Raw genomic sequence first — 22,074 nt, forward strand, 5'->3', positions numbered from 1 at the left:
CTGCACACATGCAAACAAATAGTGTGGTGCACAAATGATACATTTTGGCATGCAAAATATACCAATACTTAGATGCATGCACAACTGTCTGGTTTACATGCAGATTTAAGTATTCTGCACATGCAATTGGCCGATTTATGGTCAGATGGACATTTTGTTGGTGCAGCCTTTATACCTTTTTTAAAAACATCTGGCCTTTTTGCTGATTTGAAGGATATATTCTTCCCTTTTGTACTTACAACGCTCCTACATTTTCATCCTTCCCTGAAAAATTGATTGGAATGTATTTCTTGACCAACAAAGAGGCGTTTTTTCCTTCTTTGCTTTCTGGCTGTATGAAAAAACTGCCTAGTGACCAGTGGCAGATGTAACATGAGGAAGAAAAGATGGACAAAACACCAGCACTTTAGTAACTTTACCTGGGCTACTGATAATGTTGCTCTCTTCCCACATGAGCTCAAGGCCATGATAGGACAAGGACACCCACTCACATAACAGACAGCTGGCGCCCACTTTGCTTTTGGTGTAGATTTATCTGAGAATGCAGCAGTGGGAATAGTCAGGAAGATATGGGGCAAGGAGGGAAATAGGCGGAACAGCACAATTGGTGCATTAGAATTATCTCAAAAGACGGCCAGTGCGGCTGCTTCCAAAGCTTTCATCCTCCGTTATCCAAGAACACGTGAAAAGGAAATTGCGTTAAACAACAAACTGCATTTTTATTTACAGAAAACACAGACCAAAACAAACACCCTTCTTCTGCATCCTACGTACTGTAGCTAAAGCATACCCTGTAATCAGGAAAAATTATACTCTTGAGCTCCACAGCTCTGCTTTTCAACCAAGGTGGTTAAAATGCGTATTTCAGCTTTCCACCAACAACAGGTTTCAATGAACCACATCTCTAAAAATAACGGCTGTCAGCTAGCATTAAGCTCATGCTCAAAGACCAGCAGGTGGCTGCTAAAGGGAAAGCTTTATTGGAAACTACAAAGGTCTGGGGAGACATTTGCTCCAGCTGTGTAAACTGCTATTACGAATTGAAGGAGAGGACTTTGTGCAAGTCACAGGACACGGCTCGGGGGACGGGAGGTTGCTTGTGTCCCAAGTTTCAAAGTCAGCCCCACTCTCAGGAACACAAAATCAGCTGTGTCCCACCAACTCCACTTTACTACAGGCTAGTCCAAAACGCAGACTCACCTCAGGCAGATTGGGAGATCTTTGTAATAAGATAATGTTTCTCATTTCTTGCAAAGTTTAATGAGCAGCAGAACTTTGCAATGCTCACACTTTAATCCTCCTAAATTTGCATCAGAGAACAGAACCCATCACACCTCAGAAAAAGCGTTTTGGATGCTGCACCTCATACAGATATTTCTATTAACGCAGACTGTACGGGTAATCCAAGTATCTATGTAGTCTGGCTGATTGCTCTCCATAGTGAGGGCAGAGCTCCTCCTGTTACTCACGCAACCAATTGCCTGGGCAAAAACAAGCACACGTGTTCAGATGTTGGTGATTCAATATCTGATGCCAAAAATACTGTTTCAAGGCTGGAAAGGCTGATCTTGAGAATCATTTCAGATTTTGGGTGTTTTTGGAAAGTTGTGACTAATGCACGTTCTTGTCCCCTCCACTGCACTGAAGATGCACCTCCTGCTCCAGGTAGTGTACTGGACAGGTCTTCATTAATGCACTGAGGAGAGCTTGGGTGGAATCCAGCAGTGAATAGGATCCAGTGGGATCCATCTCCACTGTCTGTGGAGACTGCCAGAGGATGCATGTGTGTTGTTACACACTGTATCAGTCTGCACAGTCCCTAGGGCAAAACAGGAGGCGTGCCGACGCAGTAACAGCTTGGATTTTCTCATTCTGTTAGCTTGTCACAGCCTCACTACTGCTTCAACTCGTTCCCGGTGTGCCAGACAGCGCCGCTCTGCAGCACGGCTGTGCGGACGATCTGTCAGTGCCAGCAACGGGAGGTTAGTGGGTAGCTGCATGCTGTTACGTAGCGTTCAAAGTGACAGGTAAGGCCAAGAGGAAATATTACTGAACCAGAAGCAAGAAAGCAAAAGGGCAGACGCATCAAGTAAAAACGGGAGAGTGGTGTGTCGACATCTGCAATTGACAGTGTGTGAAGTTTACGTCCTACCTCCTTGCATCCCTCAGGCTTCACCAGAGCCTTAAAGAAGTTAAGAAGAAAAGTCACCTGGGAAGACTGAGACAGGGGGAAAGGGAAAATTAGAAGAAGATTTTAGGTGACTAGTGCCTGGAGCACTGCTCTTGGACATGGGTACTAGGGTGCCTCAATGTCAGGATCTCAGTGGCAACCATCATCCTTTATAAGAAAGTTTCATTCAATCCAAAGAGAGGCAAAGGACACACCGCAGAGCCCCAGAATTCTCTGCCCATTGAAAATACCTCACATTTTTCTGCTGTAAAGATAAACTAACCTTGTCCAGCACGGGGTCATCCAGCCGCTGCTGCTCAATGCACTTGTGACAAACTCGGGACAAAAGCTCATGGGGTTCGATGAAGAGTCTGGAACTCAGCAGGAATGTAAAGATATAGGCTTTCTGTGGGAGAAAGACAAGCAGATCCGCTGTAAGCAGCTGCACAGCAGGTAAATATTAGCTATAAAAGCCCCAAACTCCACGGTTTTTGCATTTCCACTGGGACAGACCTTTACGTCTAAAATGATTCCTGACCCTGAAAATGGAACTGGTTACAGTGGGTGCAGGAGGCAGTGGCATCTCCTTCCTCCACAGCATCCACTTCCAGCCTTTGGTTGCCCAAACGCTGTGCAAACATCAGCAAAGACAATGTGTAGGCTGCTCTACAGGAGCGAGCCCAGGTATAAGAGACAGCACAACCAGGCATGCACGGAGGCCAGGGAAAGCTAAACATGTGTAGACACTCAGGCACGTCTGTGTTGTACTGGGTTGTGAGCTGCAGACACCCCCAGGTTAGTCACTTCTTGCTATAGCCCTGCAGGTCTCACCCAGCCTGCTTTAAGGAATATTTCATTTATTCTACTAACTCCCCCAAATTCATTTCTATCAACCAAGCCAATCAGATGCAGTCCCACAGCTGTGAAGCGGTGGGAAGCAGGCCTGTCGGATAAATCCTTGGATTATTTAAAGTATTCCAGCAGTGAATTTAAAATATAGGCATGAATCCTCAGTTGTTTGCATCCTGACCCCTGCCGGCGCCTGAATTATCTTCCTTCCCCCAGACCTAGCCATGCTCCTGAGCAGCAGGTATAATATTACACATCACACATTGCTTAATGAAAATCTCACAGCCTAATCTGTCCATTACCTATTTTTATTGCCTTTCTGTTCTTTTTTTTAATTGATATGCTTCTTTATTACTTATTTTTAGCTGATCAGAAACTGAGCTGCGGGTAATTTAAAACATGCTGTCTGTTCTGCATTGATAACTTCCGCAGTCTTCTAAACTGCCCAGAAGTCAATGCTACTCTGTGTTTTGAAATACAAGCCTTTCCATAGAGAGATATTACCACTTAAAAGTCTTCCAGTCAAACTCCATCCTGAATTCCACTGAGGATGTGCAAAATCCAGTGAAGTCAATGGCTTGCAGGACCATAAACCTGCTTCCAGTTTAGACCCTCACAGTGTTGGTGAAGAAACACTGAATATTCACTGATGGAGCAAGGATTAGGATCTGGACTGTGCTGTCCAGTGACTGCAAAGCTGGTGTGAATATAACCCTAGTAAATTATGAACCCACCAGAAGGAGCATCTCTGTTGTCACCAAGGGAACAATTTGTACATGCAGACAAAACTGGATGACTTCAGCAACTACTGAAATTCAGCTAATTTAATGCAGTTCAGACTTGAAGTTTTTTGCTTCAGTCTTCATCTAAACCTCTCTGGGATGCACTGCTATTTTTGAAATGCTCCGACTGCTATATCACTAATTCATCAGCACCACAGCTTTTCCCCCTCACCCTGTTCTCTTATTTAAAGGCAGTAACAACTTTGGGATCTGCTTTTTCATGGGAACAATTATAGAGCAGCGAAACAGCATTTAAAGCAATGCATCAATTTACCAAGCTTTAATTGCATGCAGCTTTTAAATTAGTCCTCTTAATTCAAAATTTAACACATTTGCACTTTTGCATAAAGTGCTGCCCCAATTCATCAAAATTAAACTGTTTATTATACTGTGAATTGCTTACTTCAGGGTAGTAATCAGTGGTAGGTATGAGATGCTGGATTAGAGCATCCAGAGATGCTGAGGTAAGGTTTCCATCCTGGAAGATCAGTCCTCCTTGTTCATCTTCTTTCGAAGTATGTAGATGAGGGCTGAAGCCACATGGGGTAAACATACTGGTAGAACTCAGCGTTTGGGGCATGCCTTCCTGCAACAGACAGAAGCTCACGTCAGGGACAAGATCCACCAGACTCACAGCCACATCTGTCTTCTAGCTGAGTTGAAAAGCACCAGCCATTAATGAGAGCTTCCTGTTCACAACATTAACATGATCACTTCATTATAACCTCTTTCGTTGTTCACATTGCCAGATCATGCCTGCAATGGGAAATACACAGGAAAATGGGACATTTTGATTTATGTTTTTGGGCCAGAAAGGGACATCACCTGCTTCAGGCTCTCACCCCAATCAAGAGTGTCTGCGATGATCCCCTTTTTGCTATCAGCCCTGGTCAGTCCCATGCAGGAGAGGCAAGATACTTGGGACTTGAATTCAGCAGGTTCCTCTGCAGAACAGAGCTGTTCGTTTGAACCTCTGTCCCCCTGAGAATGAGGCAGGGAGAATTTAAGGTGAGAGAGGGAGAGAAAAGGGTGCCACCCAAGGCTTGCTCAGAATGGACCTTGAGAAATGCTCTGTGGCTCCCACGGGACAGGAGAGGCGTCAGAGTGAGTGAGGGGTAGCAGGAGGAGCAGAAGTCAGCCGGAGGAGGATGGAAAAATGAAGGGAGTTGGAGGGAACAGAGAACGTGGGAGCTGAAGAAGAGATTAAAGAGCAATGAAAAGAGAAATGAGGGAGAGGGAGAAGGCAGACACCTGCACTATTTTTGGAGCCTGAAGTTTGTCAGTGCTAGATCTATACTTAGGCACTAAAATAAATGTTTCAAAAAGATCCTGAGCACTCATTGACTTCACTAGAGATGCAGAGTCCTCGGCACCTTTGAAAAGGAGGCCAGGCAAACTCGGAGCATGTAGCCCAGTTTCAAGCTCCCTGTATTATCCGTTCTCTGGGCTCTCCAGGTTGCATTGTGGGCTCCATTTCAATTTTGTGGCTTACAATCAGCTTTTAATGTTTATTCTGTTGAGCAAAGTTGGTTTGTTCCTGAATTGGTGCAGGGGGGTGACAGATTTTGCCCTGAGAGCTTTAAAGCATCTCCAGCTGCCTCTGAAATTCCCCCTAGAAACTGCTCCGCTCTCAACAAGAGGCAGCATTATAGGATGTGGACTAGGAAAAGGACAGTGCGTGCTCAATCCCAGGTCAGCAAATGTATCATCCAGAGCAAGGGACCCCTCTGGGGCCAGACAATTTGCTTCTAAATTTCATTTTACTTGGTGCAGGGAGGATGGGAAAGAGATGAAGGAAGGGATGAGTCCTAGAGCCAACGTCTACTTCCCTGAGTAGCTACAAAACATCTCCCAGGACTCCGGTGCTCCCTCCTGAGCATAACCTCTGTCTGCTGGAAGAGCAAGATCTGCACCCCACAGCCTGCTGAGCCGGCACCGACCTCCCACGTAGGAAGGCGCAGGGCCACAGGCTGACACTGCCTGCCGCTACGCCTCAGCCTGCCGACTCGTCCTGCCCGCTGGTGCTCAGGCACAGGCAGTCAGCAGATATGCCTTATCTTCCAGTATATTTCTCCGCTCTGTCCTTTACCCTGTTCCATCTAGTATTCTGCCTCTTCACCATGCCACACAACTTCGAAAGCTGCCCCATGGATTTGGCTTAAAAACTTGAGTTAGCGTTCCTCCCTCACATATATCAGTAAGCGTGCTGTGGCCCAGACAGTCAGCTCAGCTTTAGTTACACGTACAGTACGTTGTGTTTACTCCTGCAAACATCCTCGCGCGCAGAAGCGCCTCTCTGCCTGGCACAGCCCATTACTCCCCCAAGCTCCGGCTGCTGCACCTTGCCAACTGAGAGCAACCTTGGGCCGCCGAGGATAAGGGCAGCGTGCCTGTAAGCCAGGCAGGGTGTGAAGCCCTGGGAGAGGCTGGGAGCTGGGTCCCAGCACCGTGGCAGATCAGGCTTTACGAGCAAAACTTGGGTGACTTCATCCTTCAAAGGAGGGACCGTTCCCCGGGAGCCAGCGGTTCGGTTACTGCATCTTCTCTCCTCCTGGGAGGCTCACACCGGCTGGGAGCGCAGGCTGCCTCTGGGATTTGCAATCAAACAAAAAGGAACCAAAATGTCAAAACCAACATATTCCTGCCTTGACTGAAAAATAAAATAGAAGTCAGGGATTTTAGTTTAGTTTAAAGACCAGAATATCTGAATGTCATCCCAGATAGAACTGAAGAAGTATCTAGTTTTAATGAATGTGCAGATAGATGTGCCTGTTAATAAGGCTCCAAGAGCAAGTAATTGCTACTTTTTGTACACAGCTCAGACTGTGTGTAGTAAATGGGAAGGACTGCCAAATCCCATTTGTTACTTCTAACACGCTCTATGTTACATCTTGTTTCTATGGCAATAATCCCAAGAAGAATTGCATGTCCATATAGATCAACAAATAAATCTCATGGACATATAGGTGTCTAGATGAGGAAAAGAAAAAGTTAAAACAGCTGTGAACTAACAGGACACATCCTGGCTACAGTGTAAAATAGAACTCAAAGGAGTAATTTATTCAGTGCAATCCCTCACTGTCAACGCCATTTTTGTTATTAAATAGAAACACATCTAAACAGGATATTGCCTGAACTTTTGCATCTCATTACATGAGAAATCTTTCCGAAATACATAGTAATGCTTCTTAAGAAAAAGTTACCTTTTTTTTTTTAAACTGAATAAAACCAGCTGTACAACTGCCACTGAGACATCTGTCTTGGGTGGTGTTAAGAAATTAAATTTGCCTTTTTATTATGAAGTTCCTGGTGTAATCTCAAATTTTCGGGCAAGGCCTGTGTCATATCTGAGCTGGTGCCTGGTTGCCACCTTACTTGCCACTGAAGAAGACCCAAAGGTTTTAATTTCATGCCTTTTTGCTCACTCTTGACTGATACTGTTATGTTCACAGCAGGATGAAGGCCAACTGTACAGAGACTAAAAACCTCGTGCGCTACTAAGCTTGATAATAACTAACATAAGTATTTGGCAGACAGGAATTTAGGACAGGGACTTCTCTGCTCACACCACCTCATTTCTTTTTCTGTTCATGCAGTACTCTTTTCAAAAGCACTGAACGGAAACAAGATCTTGCTTTGAAAGAGCCCAAATATGTGATTGCCTGCAGTAGGCAGAAGACGAGGTTATGCTGTCAATCACTCGCAGAATACAGAAACAACAAGGGAAGCACTGAGAGAGGAAAACAAACAAGCAAACAACCTCAAGGAGATTTGTCTTATTGTACTGACGGTGGTTTGGAGACGGAAAAGGTAGGCGGTGTAGGCAGAGCCAGACCCTTCCCCGAAGAGCACAGTGACAGGATGAGAGGCAACACCCTCAGGCTGCAGAAGGAAAATTCCAGTTGCACATAGGAGAAAATCCTCCCCTGAGCACCGCACGAAATTGGAAAAGGGACCTGGAAAGGATGTTCAATCTCCTCCCTGGGAGATTTTCAAAACTCAACTAGACAAGGCCCTGAGCAACCTGAGCAAACTTTGAAGTTAGCCCTGCTTCAAGTGGGAGCTTGGACTAACAACCACGGGAGGTCCTTTCTGATTAACTTTTCTGTGATTCTAATACGTCTGTCTGAAACTGTTGCAGTGTTGCCCCATTTCTGGGCTTTTTAATATAAACCATAGCAAGTAAAAATCTAGTCCGCATCATTAGATATTTGTAAAGATTAGATATTTGTAAAGATTAGATATTTGTAAAGATTAGATATTTGTAAAGATTAGATATTTGTAAAGATTAGATATTTGTAAAGATTAGATATTTGTAAAGATTAGATATTTGTAAAGATTAGATATTTGTAAAGAAGTCCATGTTGGGTGTAAAAACTTTTTCCACTTTTCCTGGAAACTACAGCCCGCACGTGGTAAAAATGGCCCAAAACTTCACTTGAAGACCACTTGGACTTAACCTGAAGTCAATAAGATTTCAGCAGGTAAGTGCTTCCCTGAACTTCAGTCCAATTCAACACACAATGTTTTGCTGTTCCTCTCACTTCAGAAGGAAATCAGATGCCAGTTTCAACCAAAATTTGCAGGATGATATAGAGATCTCAAAGGCGTCTGAGTGTGCCATGTGCCATAAAGCTCAGCAGCTGGGGGGAGGAGAAAGACCCAAATCATTGACCTTCTGGGCAGAGAGCAGCAACGTGAGCTGACCTGTCGCTGGACGCAAGAGGACTTGTATGGAGATGAGAGACCCTACAAATACACTAGGCTGAAGGAACAGCATCCACCGACCTTCCTAAGTACAGGGAAATCTAATCATGCAAGAAAAAGCCAAACCCCCAAGTTTCACAGGTTCTGCTTCTCTTACACATACTTACTAAGACCTGGAAATCTCCAGCAGTAAACATACCGGAGGGCTGGTGCCCTGACTTTGGAAGGATATACTGGTATACACTGGTCCCAAAACCAGACTTAATGCTTGTGGGTTCAGAAGGAGCTTTGCTAACAGCACACAGGCTCTCGTGGCAGTGACAAGGGTAAAATATAATGTGTGCATTGAAGGACTGCTTTGATAAATAGTGCTCTGGAGGGAGCATTGCTGGGGGGGGATCTTAGCGAAGGGCAGACTTCCACACCCTGCCATGCAGAATGACTGATGATACACATGGCTGCACACGCACAGCATTTAAACTATCCCTGTGCTCTAAAGCACTGAGAGTTGGAGATGTGAAAACGTCTCTGCACAGGTTAAAAAAAAAAAAAAAGGAAATGCGAGGGGAGACTGTTTCTGGGACTAGTTTCCATTACAGTGGGAGAAGGGAGGGCATGTGGCTCATCCCTTGCCTACAGAAAAACAAGGTTATAAAATGGAAAAAAGCAAGTTGGACTCAGCACGGACATCTGCACAAAGGCAACATAAAATGCTACTGAGCCAGTACCATAGCATTTTGCATTTATTTTACCAAAATGTTAAGACTACCGGCAGTGGCACAGTGCAATCAATAATCCCAGCTCTGTGCAAGTGGTGCTGAGCAAGAAGGCACAGGAAAGGTCTCTCCTCAACATGTATTGGGGCACTTTGCAGTAAGGTGTCCTGGTGACCCTCTATCCCTAGGAATGAGGACAACGGTGTCACACCAGGTCACAACGGGCTCCTCAACGTTCTCCCAGATCTTGGGGTTGTGTGTTCAGCCAAAGATTCTCTGATTGGGAAATGCAACAGCTCAAGCAACAGCTTGTTCAACTGTGGCTTTTTTGGATGATGAAGTCGGGTTTGCTGGAAGTGAGCCCATTGCCACTGCAGAGGAAATGCATTTCTGGGGTGTTACAGTAATAACTGGAATAGGGAATCTTCTCCTGTATTTATTTCTACCTCTACTCCTTTTTGCTGTTCTTCTGTTTCATCATTCATCATTCTCAGCTTTTATTGGCTATTACAAAGTGCCTTTTCTTTACATTCTTTTAATATATTTCATACTTTCGTAAGATTGGAAAAGAACCTAAAAAATAATGGCAATATGCTGCTTTTTAATCTTTCTCCACCGGCCAGAACTACTAAGTATTCCAACACAGTGATGAAAATAGGCAATCCATAGACACTTCTCACTACAAATTATGCTGCTTACACAAAAATATTTAAGGACTTGATTCACTAAGCCAAAGCGTGAGATCAAATGATCACCAATGCTTGGGAGAAAAGCTACCTACACACACTGCACCTATCTACAACCGCTAGTGCCTTAAAACCTCTGGAAAACCAGTGCCCAAACCTGGAAAACCGAGCTGGGCATGGCTTGAAGAAGGGACTGCCTAACCATGCACATAACGTGAGCCCACCGATCTGCAGCAAGAGAGGTTGCATGTGCTGGAGGATGGCTAACAGGCTGCCAGCTCTGCCGTCCTGGTGCCAGCCAGGTGACCTGCGGCAGAGCCACGAGGGTAAATACCCCACCAGCATTCCCCAGCTCCGCCACCTGCTGTTACAAACGTCCCCGTGGCAAGTACGGTTAATGCTTACGTGGACATGAAATGTTCAGGAAACATTTAATGTGTTTTTCAGCAGCTTTGATGTGATAAGTGTTTTATCCTTTTATCAAAAACTTAATCACACTGTTTACTTTTGATCTTCATTTCATCTCTGCCTTCCATCTGCTCTGCCTCTCTCAAGGGGAAACAAGAGCTGGTACCATGTGACGAATGGAGCGGGGCTGCAGACTTATCTTCCCACCCACTTAACTTTCAGATTAACAAAATAAATAAAACCCTTCCCACTTCAGGGATGAAAGGCACAAGCTTTTGACAATCTCCCAGCAGAATAACAGGAGCTAGAGAGGATGGTAAGGGAAGGTGTGGAGGTTGGGGTGTCCGTCTGTGCCATGAGGGAGGCTCCAGTTTCACTCGCTACCCTGACCGTGACGGTGGGCTCCTCCTTGCAAGAACTCAGGACGTCAGTGCTCAGTGAGCATGAGCAGGGGATAAATCAAGGGTACGGGAGACTCAACATCAAGCATAATTTGGCAAGGCAGAGACTTTAACAAATATACCTAATCTAGACTGAGTTGGACTGGTTCTTACTCCCATCTGAGAGCAGAGGTGGGACTCATCTCCCATCCCACCTCAATCCTGCAAAAGTCTTTATTGATCCAACTTTCACTAAAACCAGACAGTTCAAGGAAGTGAAGATGGTTCATGCTAAAACATTTCAGAAAAACATCCTGGATAGTTCTTGGCCAGCTTTAGTAACCAAACCTATTATCCAACCATCGCTATGCGACATTGGAAAGCTTTGCTGAAGGATTTGCTCTGCTCCAAAAGCATCAGGAACTAAGGGATGGAAGAGCAAGAAAAGAGAAAGAATCACAAGCAACCAGCATCTTCTCTAAATGGATGTTGGCCCAAACGATCTAATGGACTGCACAGGCCTGCAGCTCAGAGCAGACATACAGATCTCTTCTTCAATGTTTAGCTGCAATACCACCAAAACCAAGGCCCTGTTTGTTCTAATTCACATACAGGTGAATCCTGCCCCGAACAAAAGTCACTACTGTGATGGACAAACAGTAGGATAAGAAACTGGAGCCAAAGGTGATCTACTTAATGCCACAGGTGGGAGAAGAACCAGCTCCCCATCCTATTCATTGGGCTTTAGGGTCCAAGCTATAACCAGAGTTACCATCTAGGTAGCTTGGAAAAGACTTTGACTCCTAAACTGAGACTCAAGTAGGTAATGACTGAAGGAGCAGAAACGATTGCGCTGTGGAGCAGGTTGCACAGTGCAGGCGAGTTTCGAACCCTCCCCATTCACAACTTCACAGACAGCCTGAACACACAAACTAGAGCCAGAAGGGTTTAGCTGTTCGTAGATGCATTATTCAGCATGAAGACACTTTTATCAATGATGCTTCTCGTTTCTGCCACACGCTCCCTGCGGGTCAGGACATAGTGTGAGTCCTTCAGCTGTTCCCCATGCAGCACTCGCTTTCTGCCCTGTCCCCTCGGGAACAAACCTGCTCCGTGCTCCCAGCCAGGACAGCATGAGACACAGTTGGGTCTCATCTGCCTCGGTACCCACCCACTGCTGTCATACAAGCCCTAAATACCGGTGGGCTCAGCAGAAACTTCAGTAACAGATGCTCATTTTTCTTTAACATTACTTTCAGTAATTTTCCAGCTATTCATCTTTGCAGACAAAAAAAATTTCAGAAGATAATCATAATGAGTTAAAATTCAGATTTTTCTCTATTTCTTTGGTAGGGAGGGAAGCAGAAGAAAGAGGAGAGAAAAAATTCTAATGTTTCAGAAAACAAAAGGAAAGCCACTGCAAAGTAATTGCTTCCAGTTGTCAAGGCTATGGTTATAAACGTTTTTCCAACAAGAGTACCTGGCATTAACAAACTCAATGTATTTGATGCTGATGTAATTAGGAAACCGGTAGCAGATGTAACTCTCTTTTCACCTTTTCAACAGGCCATAAAACATTCAATTTACAGTCCATGAAGTTGTGAGATTGCAGAAAACTCAACCTGTCAATCCCAATACTGTTGGAAATGGTTAAATGAGCAATATAATGAAGCTACACAACTTAGAAACACAAAAGAATCACAAGGGAAAAGAACCGTGGGACGGGAAAGGTGGGGAAAAACACTTAACTGCTATATTCTCCAAACTCAGTAACAAGGATGACATCTCGATGCGGGCTGGCTCCCTCCCCTTTCCTACCCTTTCCTTACAGCAGCTGAGGCACTTTGCTGAGATTCCCATGAATGAGACTGCAAGAGCAGCAAGTGAATTTAAGGGTTTTGGGTATCTAATCAGAATTAGATGACAATTCAATTTCCTTTGATCCCACCTGGTTCTCACCTCTTACTCATCTCCCCTCCCAAATCACTTCCCTAAAGAATTCACCCCCACCCCGTCCTCTCAAGAGGAGCCTCCTTTGGGTGTTGCAGATCAGGAGGGGAAAGAAAACTCCTGACAAATCTAAACCAGCAATTGCAAAAAGCAACCTTGGGTAAAGCAAGGGAAAGGAAAGCAGAGCAGTAGAGAGCGAGACCACAGCTCTACAATGTGTTGTGGTGCACAGCACTCCGGAGCAGGGGAGGGATGGGGGCCAGGAACCTCGGGGTGCCTGGAAAACTTTTTTCTTCTTCTTCTGTAAGACTTCTTTTGGGGGTGACAAAATTCCACTAAACACCTGGTTTGACCCAAACTGAAGTGCTCCGAACTGTCCTGGGAGCTGCTGGAGCCTGAAGTCCAGGTGAGTGCTGCTGCTCAACCCCACTCCTGGGGAGGAGGGGCAGGGCATGGCGAAGCCCCAGCCCTCAGCACAAGGTGGGCAAGGGGACACTCTGGGAAGCTCTGACCAGGAGAACAGGCTGCAAGAGCAGCTGAGCTGCAGCTCCCATGGGGCTCTGGGGAAGCACCTAAAGACAAACCCTCTTCATCCAGTTCTTCAAGGAAAAACTGAAACCTCTGCTGTAAAAAGCACACTAAGCAATTCTTGATGGGCTTCCAACTTCCCCATGAAAAAGCATTCTAATCCAAAAGAGTAATTCCAAACATTCAGACCAGAAACTGGACCCAGCGCCTCCAAACCAGCATTTACATTGCCCCAGAACACGCAGAGAAGCCCTCAGGTCTCCACCCTCTCCCTGCTAGCACCTGGGCGAGTCGCGGAGCAAAGGCTAACATTCAGGGCAGGCACCAAAACGATCCCGGCTTCTTCCTTTGCAGCAAACCTCCATGCCAGAAGGGCCCAGTGCAAGTGGCGCCTGCAGCGTCACTTCATTCCCCTAAAGACATTGCAATGTGACAGGAAAAAGATTCAACTCAAACCCCGCAGAAATGACTGGGCTCTGCATCTCACATATTTACTCCAGGCTAGAACAAGAGCTTTTATTCTCTGAGATATGCACATAGCTGCATTCAAAGCCAGCCAACAGGAGAGGCACGTGTGCGTCTAGCAGCTGAATTTTTTCCATCGTGTCAGATGGAAAATGATCACAGCTACTCTTGTACTAGAGGTTTATGAGAAATATCTTGCAGTCAAAATACTACAGTGGCAAACCAACTACGCTAACCAATTACCTTGAAATCTGACAGACACGCCTCAGAAAGAGGCCCAATTTATAGGTAAGGAGGCATTAAATCAATTACCAGCACGATGCAAGCAAGAACAAGGTCACCTTGCTGAAGGAATATTTCTGTTTATGCTCATGTCGGAGTTTTTTGTTCGATAGAGAAAAATGAAAACCTGATTATCATGAATTTGTTAGACTGGTCTGAAGTAGAATGTAAATCAGAAACGAGAAGATTTATGGCCAATTAAATTGAACTCCAATCAAAATCCCATTCAGGCAACAGTTCCCTGGGGGCTTCAATTTGTTAGTGCCACATTTTTTTAATAACTTTCTTTTTCATGTAACATCAGCAATAATAAAAGCCCTTCAATAACAAGCAGAGCCGCGAACACGTTATTTATCTTAAAATGCCATCATTGCCTGGAATCAGAAAGCGTTGAAAGGACGCACCGTAATTGCTTAGGAACAACCCCCCATAAAACTGCAATGGGCGTAAAGCTTTTCTTAGTCTCAGAACATTTTCTCTGTTCATTAATCTGGTTCAAGTCTGAAGTATTTCTCCTGAGTAAGAGTAAGTTGGCATTGACCCTGGCATGAGACTGAACACAGCCTCTGATGTCTCAGACACTTTCCCAATATTGCGTGTGCCTGTGAAGTTCAGAGCCAGTGGCATATCTGTGCCTCATTATCAGATTTTTAGCAATATTAGAAGGAAAACGCCTACCAATATATTCCAGATGCCCTTGACAGTACTCAAATGCATGCTAAAGGCAGCAGTCTGGATTTCTCTCACTTCAGGCTAGGAAATCTATTTTCTGCTCTAAGTGCCTCTCTCCCCTTATGCCTCCTCCTTCCTCCTGAGTTCCTGGTAAAACCCTTAAACAATATAAAAACTATCCTGGTGTACAGGATTTTTTTTTCCTTTTTTTCAAAGAAAAATTTATCCTTTTTCTTTCCTTAAGGAAAAGAATTATTTCTTTTTCCCTAAGGAAAGAAAAAGGATAAAGAGAACATAAATGGAACAAGGAAAATGAGAGTGCTTAGAGTGGGAATGAATTACTGCACTTTTTGTTAAACACAGAATTGCAAAATTTGCCCCGAGTGAAGTCAGAGCTCAACCAGGCATGGACGGAGAGGGAAATCCCGGAACAAAACCATGCAGGCAGCGTTCCCAGAAACCACTGACATCACCAGGAGCCTTTTGGCTCAGTTCAGTCGTCGCTGACGGGCCACCACCGTGACTGCCTGGAAATCAGTCAACGCTTGGATTTTCTTGCTTAGGCAGTGGAAGTGGTGCAGAGCGGGAGTTATTTAAGGATAACTAACAGTTGTCAATCTGAAGGGCTGTGCGGTTTTGTAGGGCAGTCTGGGCTGCAGCATCACCAAACTCACACATACAAACAAGAAAGCTGCTGTGGGAATTTTATTTAATATGTAAATACAGGGGCATGACATCGCGACTGCTTTCAGACCTCAGCAGCCACCTCCCCTCGGGAACAGCTTCTTCCAGGCCATACCTGGAGGAATCAGAGCAGCTTAAAAGCAGCATGGCAGAGTCTGGCCCCTGCAACACCGACAGCTTTGCATGAGCAAGGACGCCTCTCCCCACCTAAATGAATGCTGTCTCCACCGCGTGCTGTCAGAATTACAATGGAAAGCCCGTAAATAAGAAAAAAATGCAGACCTCAGTCCTCCTCTCATGACATCTTGGTGAGAACAAGCCCTGACAGGAATAAAAAAACCTCCCACACTAAGCAAAGCAATTCTGCTATTTATGCAGAAGGAAGAAGGAAAGCTGTATATCAAACAAATAATTACAAGAGCAGTTTTATCAGTCCCTGCTGATTACTCTCAGCTCGGTTTGATGATTCTGCCAGCGCTCCGCAGGTTGTTCAGAGAGGTGCATGTCACAACATTTCACTCGCAGTCCTTTCATTTACTAGCACCTACTGCTACCTGTCTCTTAGTCAAAAATCTTGGCATACATTTAGAAATTGGTCTCCTGGAGTCTGTCAGGGAGGTTTAAAAGCCTATAAATCATATTTTTATATATACACATACATCCTCAGACAGACTCCACATGCGAATATGAATGCATAATGATATATTTTGGGCATTACATATATATATGCGCAATTATATAGAGGCACACACATTTTTATAAGTGCACCCCCCATCTCCAATATGTAAATACAGCAATTCAAGTAACTTGCTTATCACTGCTCCAGTTTGGGTGGGACAACATTTCATTTGACTTTTTTTTCTTCCCAAATTCGCTAAAATATTAAATGTAAGAGGGTCTAATCTTTACCTCAGAAAACATCAATGCCTTCTGAAGAGCAGTATAAGCTCTGACTGTCACCAATGTCAATTTATCACCACCGTTAATTACACTGTATTTGAGCAATGCTCAGTTACCAGATGAGCACAATTGTCTGAGATTTTTGCTCTTAATTGCCACGGTCTGCAGGCATCCCTGAGATTTATGCCCCACCATGAGGAATCCTTTGTGGCAAGCACCTCTGTGCTTCGGTGTGCAGTGCCGAGCCGAGGGGACGGACAACTGAGCATCCGATTTATGGTGCTCACATCCCCTGTCCTCGACTCGCCTTCGAGAGCTGTGCACAGATTTGGGGATGCGTAAAAAGTGAGAGGTCAGAGCTGAGCCTGTCAATGATGGATCTGGCCACGCAGGCTCCCTAGCCAACTCCTCCCAAATATCCCCTCAGCCCTGGGCTGGAGAGGCACTGATGACGACACTCGAACACAGGACTTCACTCCCTACCAGGGAAGAGGGATGGAGCACAGGGGGTACACCAGTGCAGCCAGCATCAGGATCCAGTCTTAGCTACAGATTTGGGTTATTTCATCCCAGCAGCCCCGGAGGGCTCCAGACTGACGAGCAGGCTCTTGTGCTGTATGGACGACATATGGACGTATCTCCCTAAAAGAAACGAGCTTCTGGATTTGCCCTTCTGGAGCACCATCTGCGCCCGCTCCCAGTCCCACCACCCGCTACTGCGGCGTGACCCGAAGCAGCTGGGCACACTCGGGCACTCGCCAGCCCCACGCTTCTCGCACGAGGTGAGAAAGCAGCAACTTCATCTGTAGCTGTCCCCAAATTTAAACATATTCACACTGGAATATGCTCAGCCCACGCAAGTTCAACCTTCGTTTGGGCAGGCAAAGAGTCTTCTGCTGACAGATTTTTCTCTGGCTGCATTAAGTATTCTAAAAAAAAGAAAAAAGAAGAGACTCTGATGACATTTAGGATAACACAGCAAGTCTGTAGCTGGAAAATAAATCCCTCAACTTCAGAAAAAGGAAATTTCAGCTGCAGCCCAAGTTCTGCTGCCGCTTCTCCTCCAAGGCACCGCAGGTGAGGGTGCTGGGTCCACGCGGGTCCTGCCGGGGCTCCCGCACCCCAGGGAAGCGCCATGCTCAGCCCCAACCACCTCTTCTGCAGCGGGCAAGGGGTGGGGGTGGGGGGGTCACTGCCGAGCTGACTAATTGCTCGTTAGCCAAAATTAACTCTGCAAGACGCTTCTGTGATCACTGCTAAAAGACTGTCATTAAAAGGTACTGCAGACATTAGTTCTTTGCTTTCTATCCAAGCACCAGCTATGTGATGCTCTGGCTTCGGGATCAGCAATCTGCTCTCAGAGAAACGTGGGAATCGCCCGTGCCGAGCTGCCCGCGGTCCATCCAGCTCACCCGCCTGCCTCTCATGCTGGCCACCATTGGATAAGTCGCAGAAAGGGGCAAGAGTGCTGTGGAGGGCAGAAATGCAATGGTTTGCTCACTACAGCAGCCTCTTCCCGCTCTTGAGTAGTTAGAGATAGTTCATACCCTGAAGCACAAGATTTAATATCCGAAAAACCTGCTATTGTTAGTTATTCTCAGTGCCCATATAAAATTATACACTTCAGGAACCAGCAAGCAGAAGCCTTCCTAGAGCTATGGTAGGGAGCTCAGTGAAATACATGTGTATGTGAGGATCCGACTTTAAATATCAGAGGATGCATTTTTTCTTGGCATCATTCTACTGATTTTTGTGGTATAAAAACCAGGGGTGAATATGGTCCAAGATACACACAGTGTGAGCTAAATTCTGAACTGCACTTGCTGACCTCATAACTCTTCAGCAGTTGAAATGTGGGTTACAAAGCCAATTTCCATAAAGGACATGTTCAGTTAACAGTGGGAGACTGTGCTGACTCGAGCTGTGTGAGCACGCTACTGAGATATTTCCCACATAATCCACATTCATTCCATACTTTTTAGAAGTGCTCCTCAAAAGATGGTGTCAAGGGTGCAAATCCTATAGATCAGAAAGATATGTGACCCTCAGAAAGCACAGAGCTTTTTTAACTCGTTATTCTGGTGCTCTGAGAAGGCACAAACACCACGCATAGTTCTTCCCCCCCAACTCCAAGGCTGCAGGGTAGCAGCTTGCTTAGCGTTCAGGCAGCCCAGATGGGGACATACGCACACCCCTCCGTAGTGTTTGAAGCAGAACATGCTACACAGGGACCCAGTGAAAATCCCAAGGTTTGTCTATGGATAGGGCCCAGCATAAAAAGCTATATTCATTCATTCATTTCGCATATTGCTTGAGCAACAGTCAGGTTTTTAAAGCAGCAACTACCATTGTTACGAAATTGTACTATTTTAATAATATAACAAACTACCTGATACAAAATTTGAATGTACACCAGAGTTATTACCCTGTGGCTAAATGTCTCACCCTTACTTAATCTTCTAAGACTCCAGACCTGAACAGACAGAGACATACACAACAGGACTTTAAACACTGTAGGGGAATTTCTCGTAAAATTATGCATGTGCAGATATGCAAATATGTAGAATTTGCAAAAGGAAAAGTCTAATGTCACCTGTAATCTCTCAAGCCCATAGATTTAAACATGCAGTTGAAGAAAACCCTTGACTTTCCACTCCGCCTGGGAAATTGGATGAGTCACATGCTCAGATTAGGTCTGGCATTGCCACATAGCTGGGGCCAAATTCTAACCATCTGATTTCTGTTCAATGGCCACAAACTCAACAAGCCCTTGAAATCAGTGTGACTATTCAAAAAGTATGCTTCTGCTTCATGCGGATAGGGGGAGTCACCTCTGCTCCCCAGATACAACCAATTGCTCCCATAAATATTAACAGCAACAAGGTTAAATATTGCATTTAAAAACCGAGTCTCTGGTATTTGCAAATTTTCTAGGAGTGCCAATACCGCACTAGAAATGTGCAACTTGTCTTGAAACATTTTTTCAGCTAAATAACCATTTCAGTTTGAATGATTCTAAAGGAGCTGAGCCAGCAGCCTGTTTCAAACAAAGAATATTGACGGGAACGGGCAAACACTGGTTTATGCCCAATTTAAGGCAATAACTAGAAGAAACATACAGCCCATTGTCAAATGGATTTAAACCAAGTAGGAATACGTGCTAGGAGAGAGAGGCCTCAAAGGCTATTAGTGGTCAAGACATCAGCAGTGTGTCCAAAACTTGCATGGATGGGTTCCCAGTGCAAAACACCCTGCACGGTCCCAGTCTTTGGGAGCAGGACTCGGGTTGCACTCACACAAACATTTACTGTCACAGGAGTTTGCAGAAGGATGGACACAGGACAGATGAGGATTTCATTGCTAAATGCTTTGCTGGGATGACCCCAGCTGCAGCTACGATGGACACAGGGTATGAGAATCTGATTAAGAAACAATCTGAACTCTATAAAGGAAAATCTGTGGAAATGAGGAACATAATGAAGCGTGCAGCATTCAATGCAACCAAGACATGGGTTTGAATGTTGGTTTGTAAACAATACTAATCAGACCAGAAAATATAAGAATGGCAGAGACTCACACAAGCCTTCGTCAAAGTTTTCAGCAGTACAGCTGAGGACTTGAAACACCATATACAAACAGCGATGCCCCTTTCCCTGGTGCACTATGACACTACACTTTAGACGTGCTGTATGGTTATTCTGTTCTTTAGGATGGCACTTTAAGATCCAGGATGCTTTCCTTGCATTTCAAATTTTCAAATCCCCATTTCAGCAGTCCCTGCTGTACTTTTAAATGGCGCTGAAATTTCACAGTCAGTATTTCTGTAGTGACACACACAACTACCGAGAGAATCCATTTAGGAGGGATCTGGGGAGGTAACCAGCTGGAAACCCATGATGAAGGAAAGACTACTTGTTACCTCCCCAAGGGAGACGGGGGAGAGTAAAAGTTAATGGAAGGATAATCAGGAACTCTTCAGGGATATCAGTTTATAGGCCAGGAGCATATATAACTGAGACTTGTTTGCATATCAAGAGACTACAGGAGAAGGTGTGACAGCCAAATGCAGCTTATGAAAATATGGCTATCTGTAAAGCTGATAGCTTCTTCGCATGTGAAGACACAATCCTAACGCTAAATTGGCAAGTGAAGGCTAAATAACATCAATACGTCTGTTTTGGGCAGCCTGTACAGTGAAATCGCTTCTTATGACATTTACAGTGTTTTCAGCAGACATGCCTGGGACTCAGAGAAACAAGCTGTTTTTTTAGGGATTTCAAGGATCCCTAAAATATCCACAAAAATGAAACATTCGAGCTTTAAAACAACATGGTGGAATTGGGTGCTTTTCAATGGTCAGTGAAGAGAATAAACAACTTGGAGACTGCTCAAAAACACCATGTTGTGCTACAAGAACAGGACAAGATGTAATTCAGCTTTAGATGGAGCTCTGGGTATTTAAGTTCTTCAAAGAGTTTTAACAGGTTAAACTAGAGAAGCTGCAGTGTCCAAAAGCACAGCTGTAATGGCTATTTACTTAGTCTGCAAACACCAAAAGCAGTGTGCATCTACAGCCTCGTCACCTCACCTGGGGACCTCCCCATATCTCAGCAGGGCCGAGAGTCCCTGTCAATATTGGCATGGGAGCCTTTCTGGGAAATGTGAGGCGTTTGCTTGTATCTCATTTCCTCCTGTGCTGTAATAAGCATTTTGTTCAAGTATTATCTTCCAAATAGAGGTATCTGTGAAGATCCCCCCCTTCACACCAATACTCCGATTCTGTTTTGGGCAGCCTGATTCTGCACTTCCATTCTGCACGTTTAATAATCCCTCCAGCTGGTCCCTGCAAGTGCCACTGCGCTTCGGCCAGACCTGTGCCCCGACCTCCCTGCCAAGGCCAGCACAAAACTCTCCTTCCCTTCCTGCTCTGGGCTGGTTGGCAATATCGCTACAGCCTGTTAAACAGCATGAAAAGGAAGGATTACTAAAAGCCTTTCATTGGGCTAAGCAATCAAACGCGGGATTTTATTATTAGAATCTGTTTTGTCGAAAGGAGGATATTGGCCAAGATTATCTCAGTCTGCTTTGTGATCATTTCGGTGAAATCTTTTATGTTGGCCAAATCCAGAAATGTGTGGGAAATTAAGTAATTTAGGCCATTATGTCTCTTTTACCATGCTAATGACCAATATTCTTCTTTACTGTCCAGGGCATTTTTAAGTGTGTGCCTGCCTTTCACAAATATATAATTGCTTTCTTGTTTATAATTTTTATTAACATAGTGAGTATTTAGATGGCTATCACATATTACTTGGGGAGAAAAAAATGGTACAAATCACCAACATTTTCCAGGATTGTAGTCCATTTTACCAACCAAGCCATTTCTCAGTGGGAATCTAATCCCGAAATTCCCAAATCCTCCACTTTTAAAACATCCCTTTTCATGTTACATTGGCTCTTCGTTCCGCTCCACTGCCACGCCGCACACCATGAGAAGCCGGAATCAGGAGGTTATTCTGGAGCTTCGCCCATTGTTATTCAATGCCCATTTCTACAAAAGCCTCCAGGAGCTTCCAATTTCCAAATGACCCTCCCACAAAGAAAGGTTTTGTTCTAGCACCATGTCTTCACCCTCTCTAGAATCCTAGGATTTTTTTTTCTCTCTCTCTCACATCCACAAATCTTTGATAATTTTCACCTTCTCTAGGCAGTTCAGTGACACTTTTGATCTGCAAGTGAGTTCAGGCAGGAATTTTACCGGATGAGTAGTTTCGCTATCCACATGCATTTCACTATCACATCAGTACTGGCTTTCTTCCAACCAGGAGACTTAGAAGAACCCTGAAGAGGTCTCTGTATTCAGACCAAGCCTTCTGCTGAGCTGTGGGCACTACC

The 22,074-nt window shown here is 44.9% G+C and overlaps 1 protein-coding gene across 2 annotated transcripts in view; it reads right to left on the reverse strand.

Moving 5' to 3' along the window:
- The window catches only part of RASGEF1C (RasGEF domain family member 1C), a 106,535-nt gene that overhangs the window by 22,665 nt on the left and 61,796 nt on the right, over positions 1-22,074 (reverse strand). For both annotated transcript variants that reach the window (XM_075164680.1, XM_075164681.1), the window contains 2 exons: positions 4,205-4,387; positions 2,454-2,576 (listed from right to left, as the gene is read on the reverse strand). In XM_075164680.1, coding sequence (XP_075020781.1) covers positions 2,454-2,576; positions 4,205-4,387 — 306 coding nt within the window. The remainder of the gene's footprint in view (positions 1-2,453; positions 2,577-4,204; positions 4,388-22,074) is intronic.

This window comes from Calonectris borealis, chromosome 15, assembly GCF_964195595.1.
Source record: "Calonectris borealis chromosome 15, bCalBor7.hap1.2, whole genome shotgun sequence".
In the NCBI taxonomy this organism is placed as follows: Eukaryota; Metazoa; Chordata; class Aves; order Procellariiformes; family Procellariidae; genus Calonectris; species Calonectris borealis.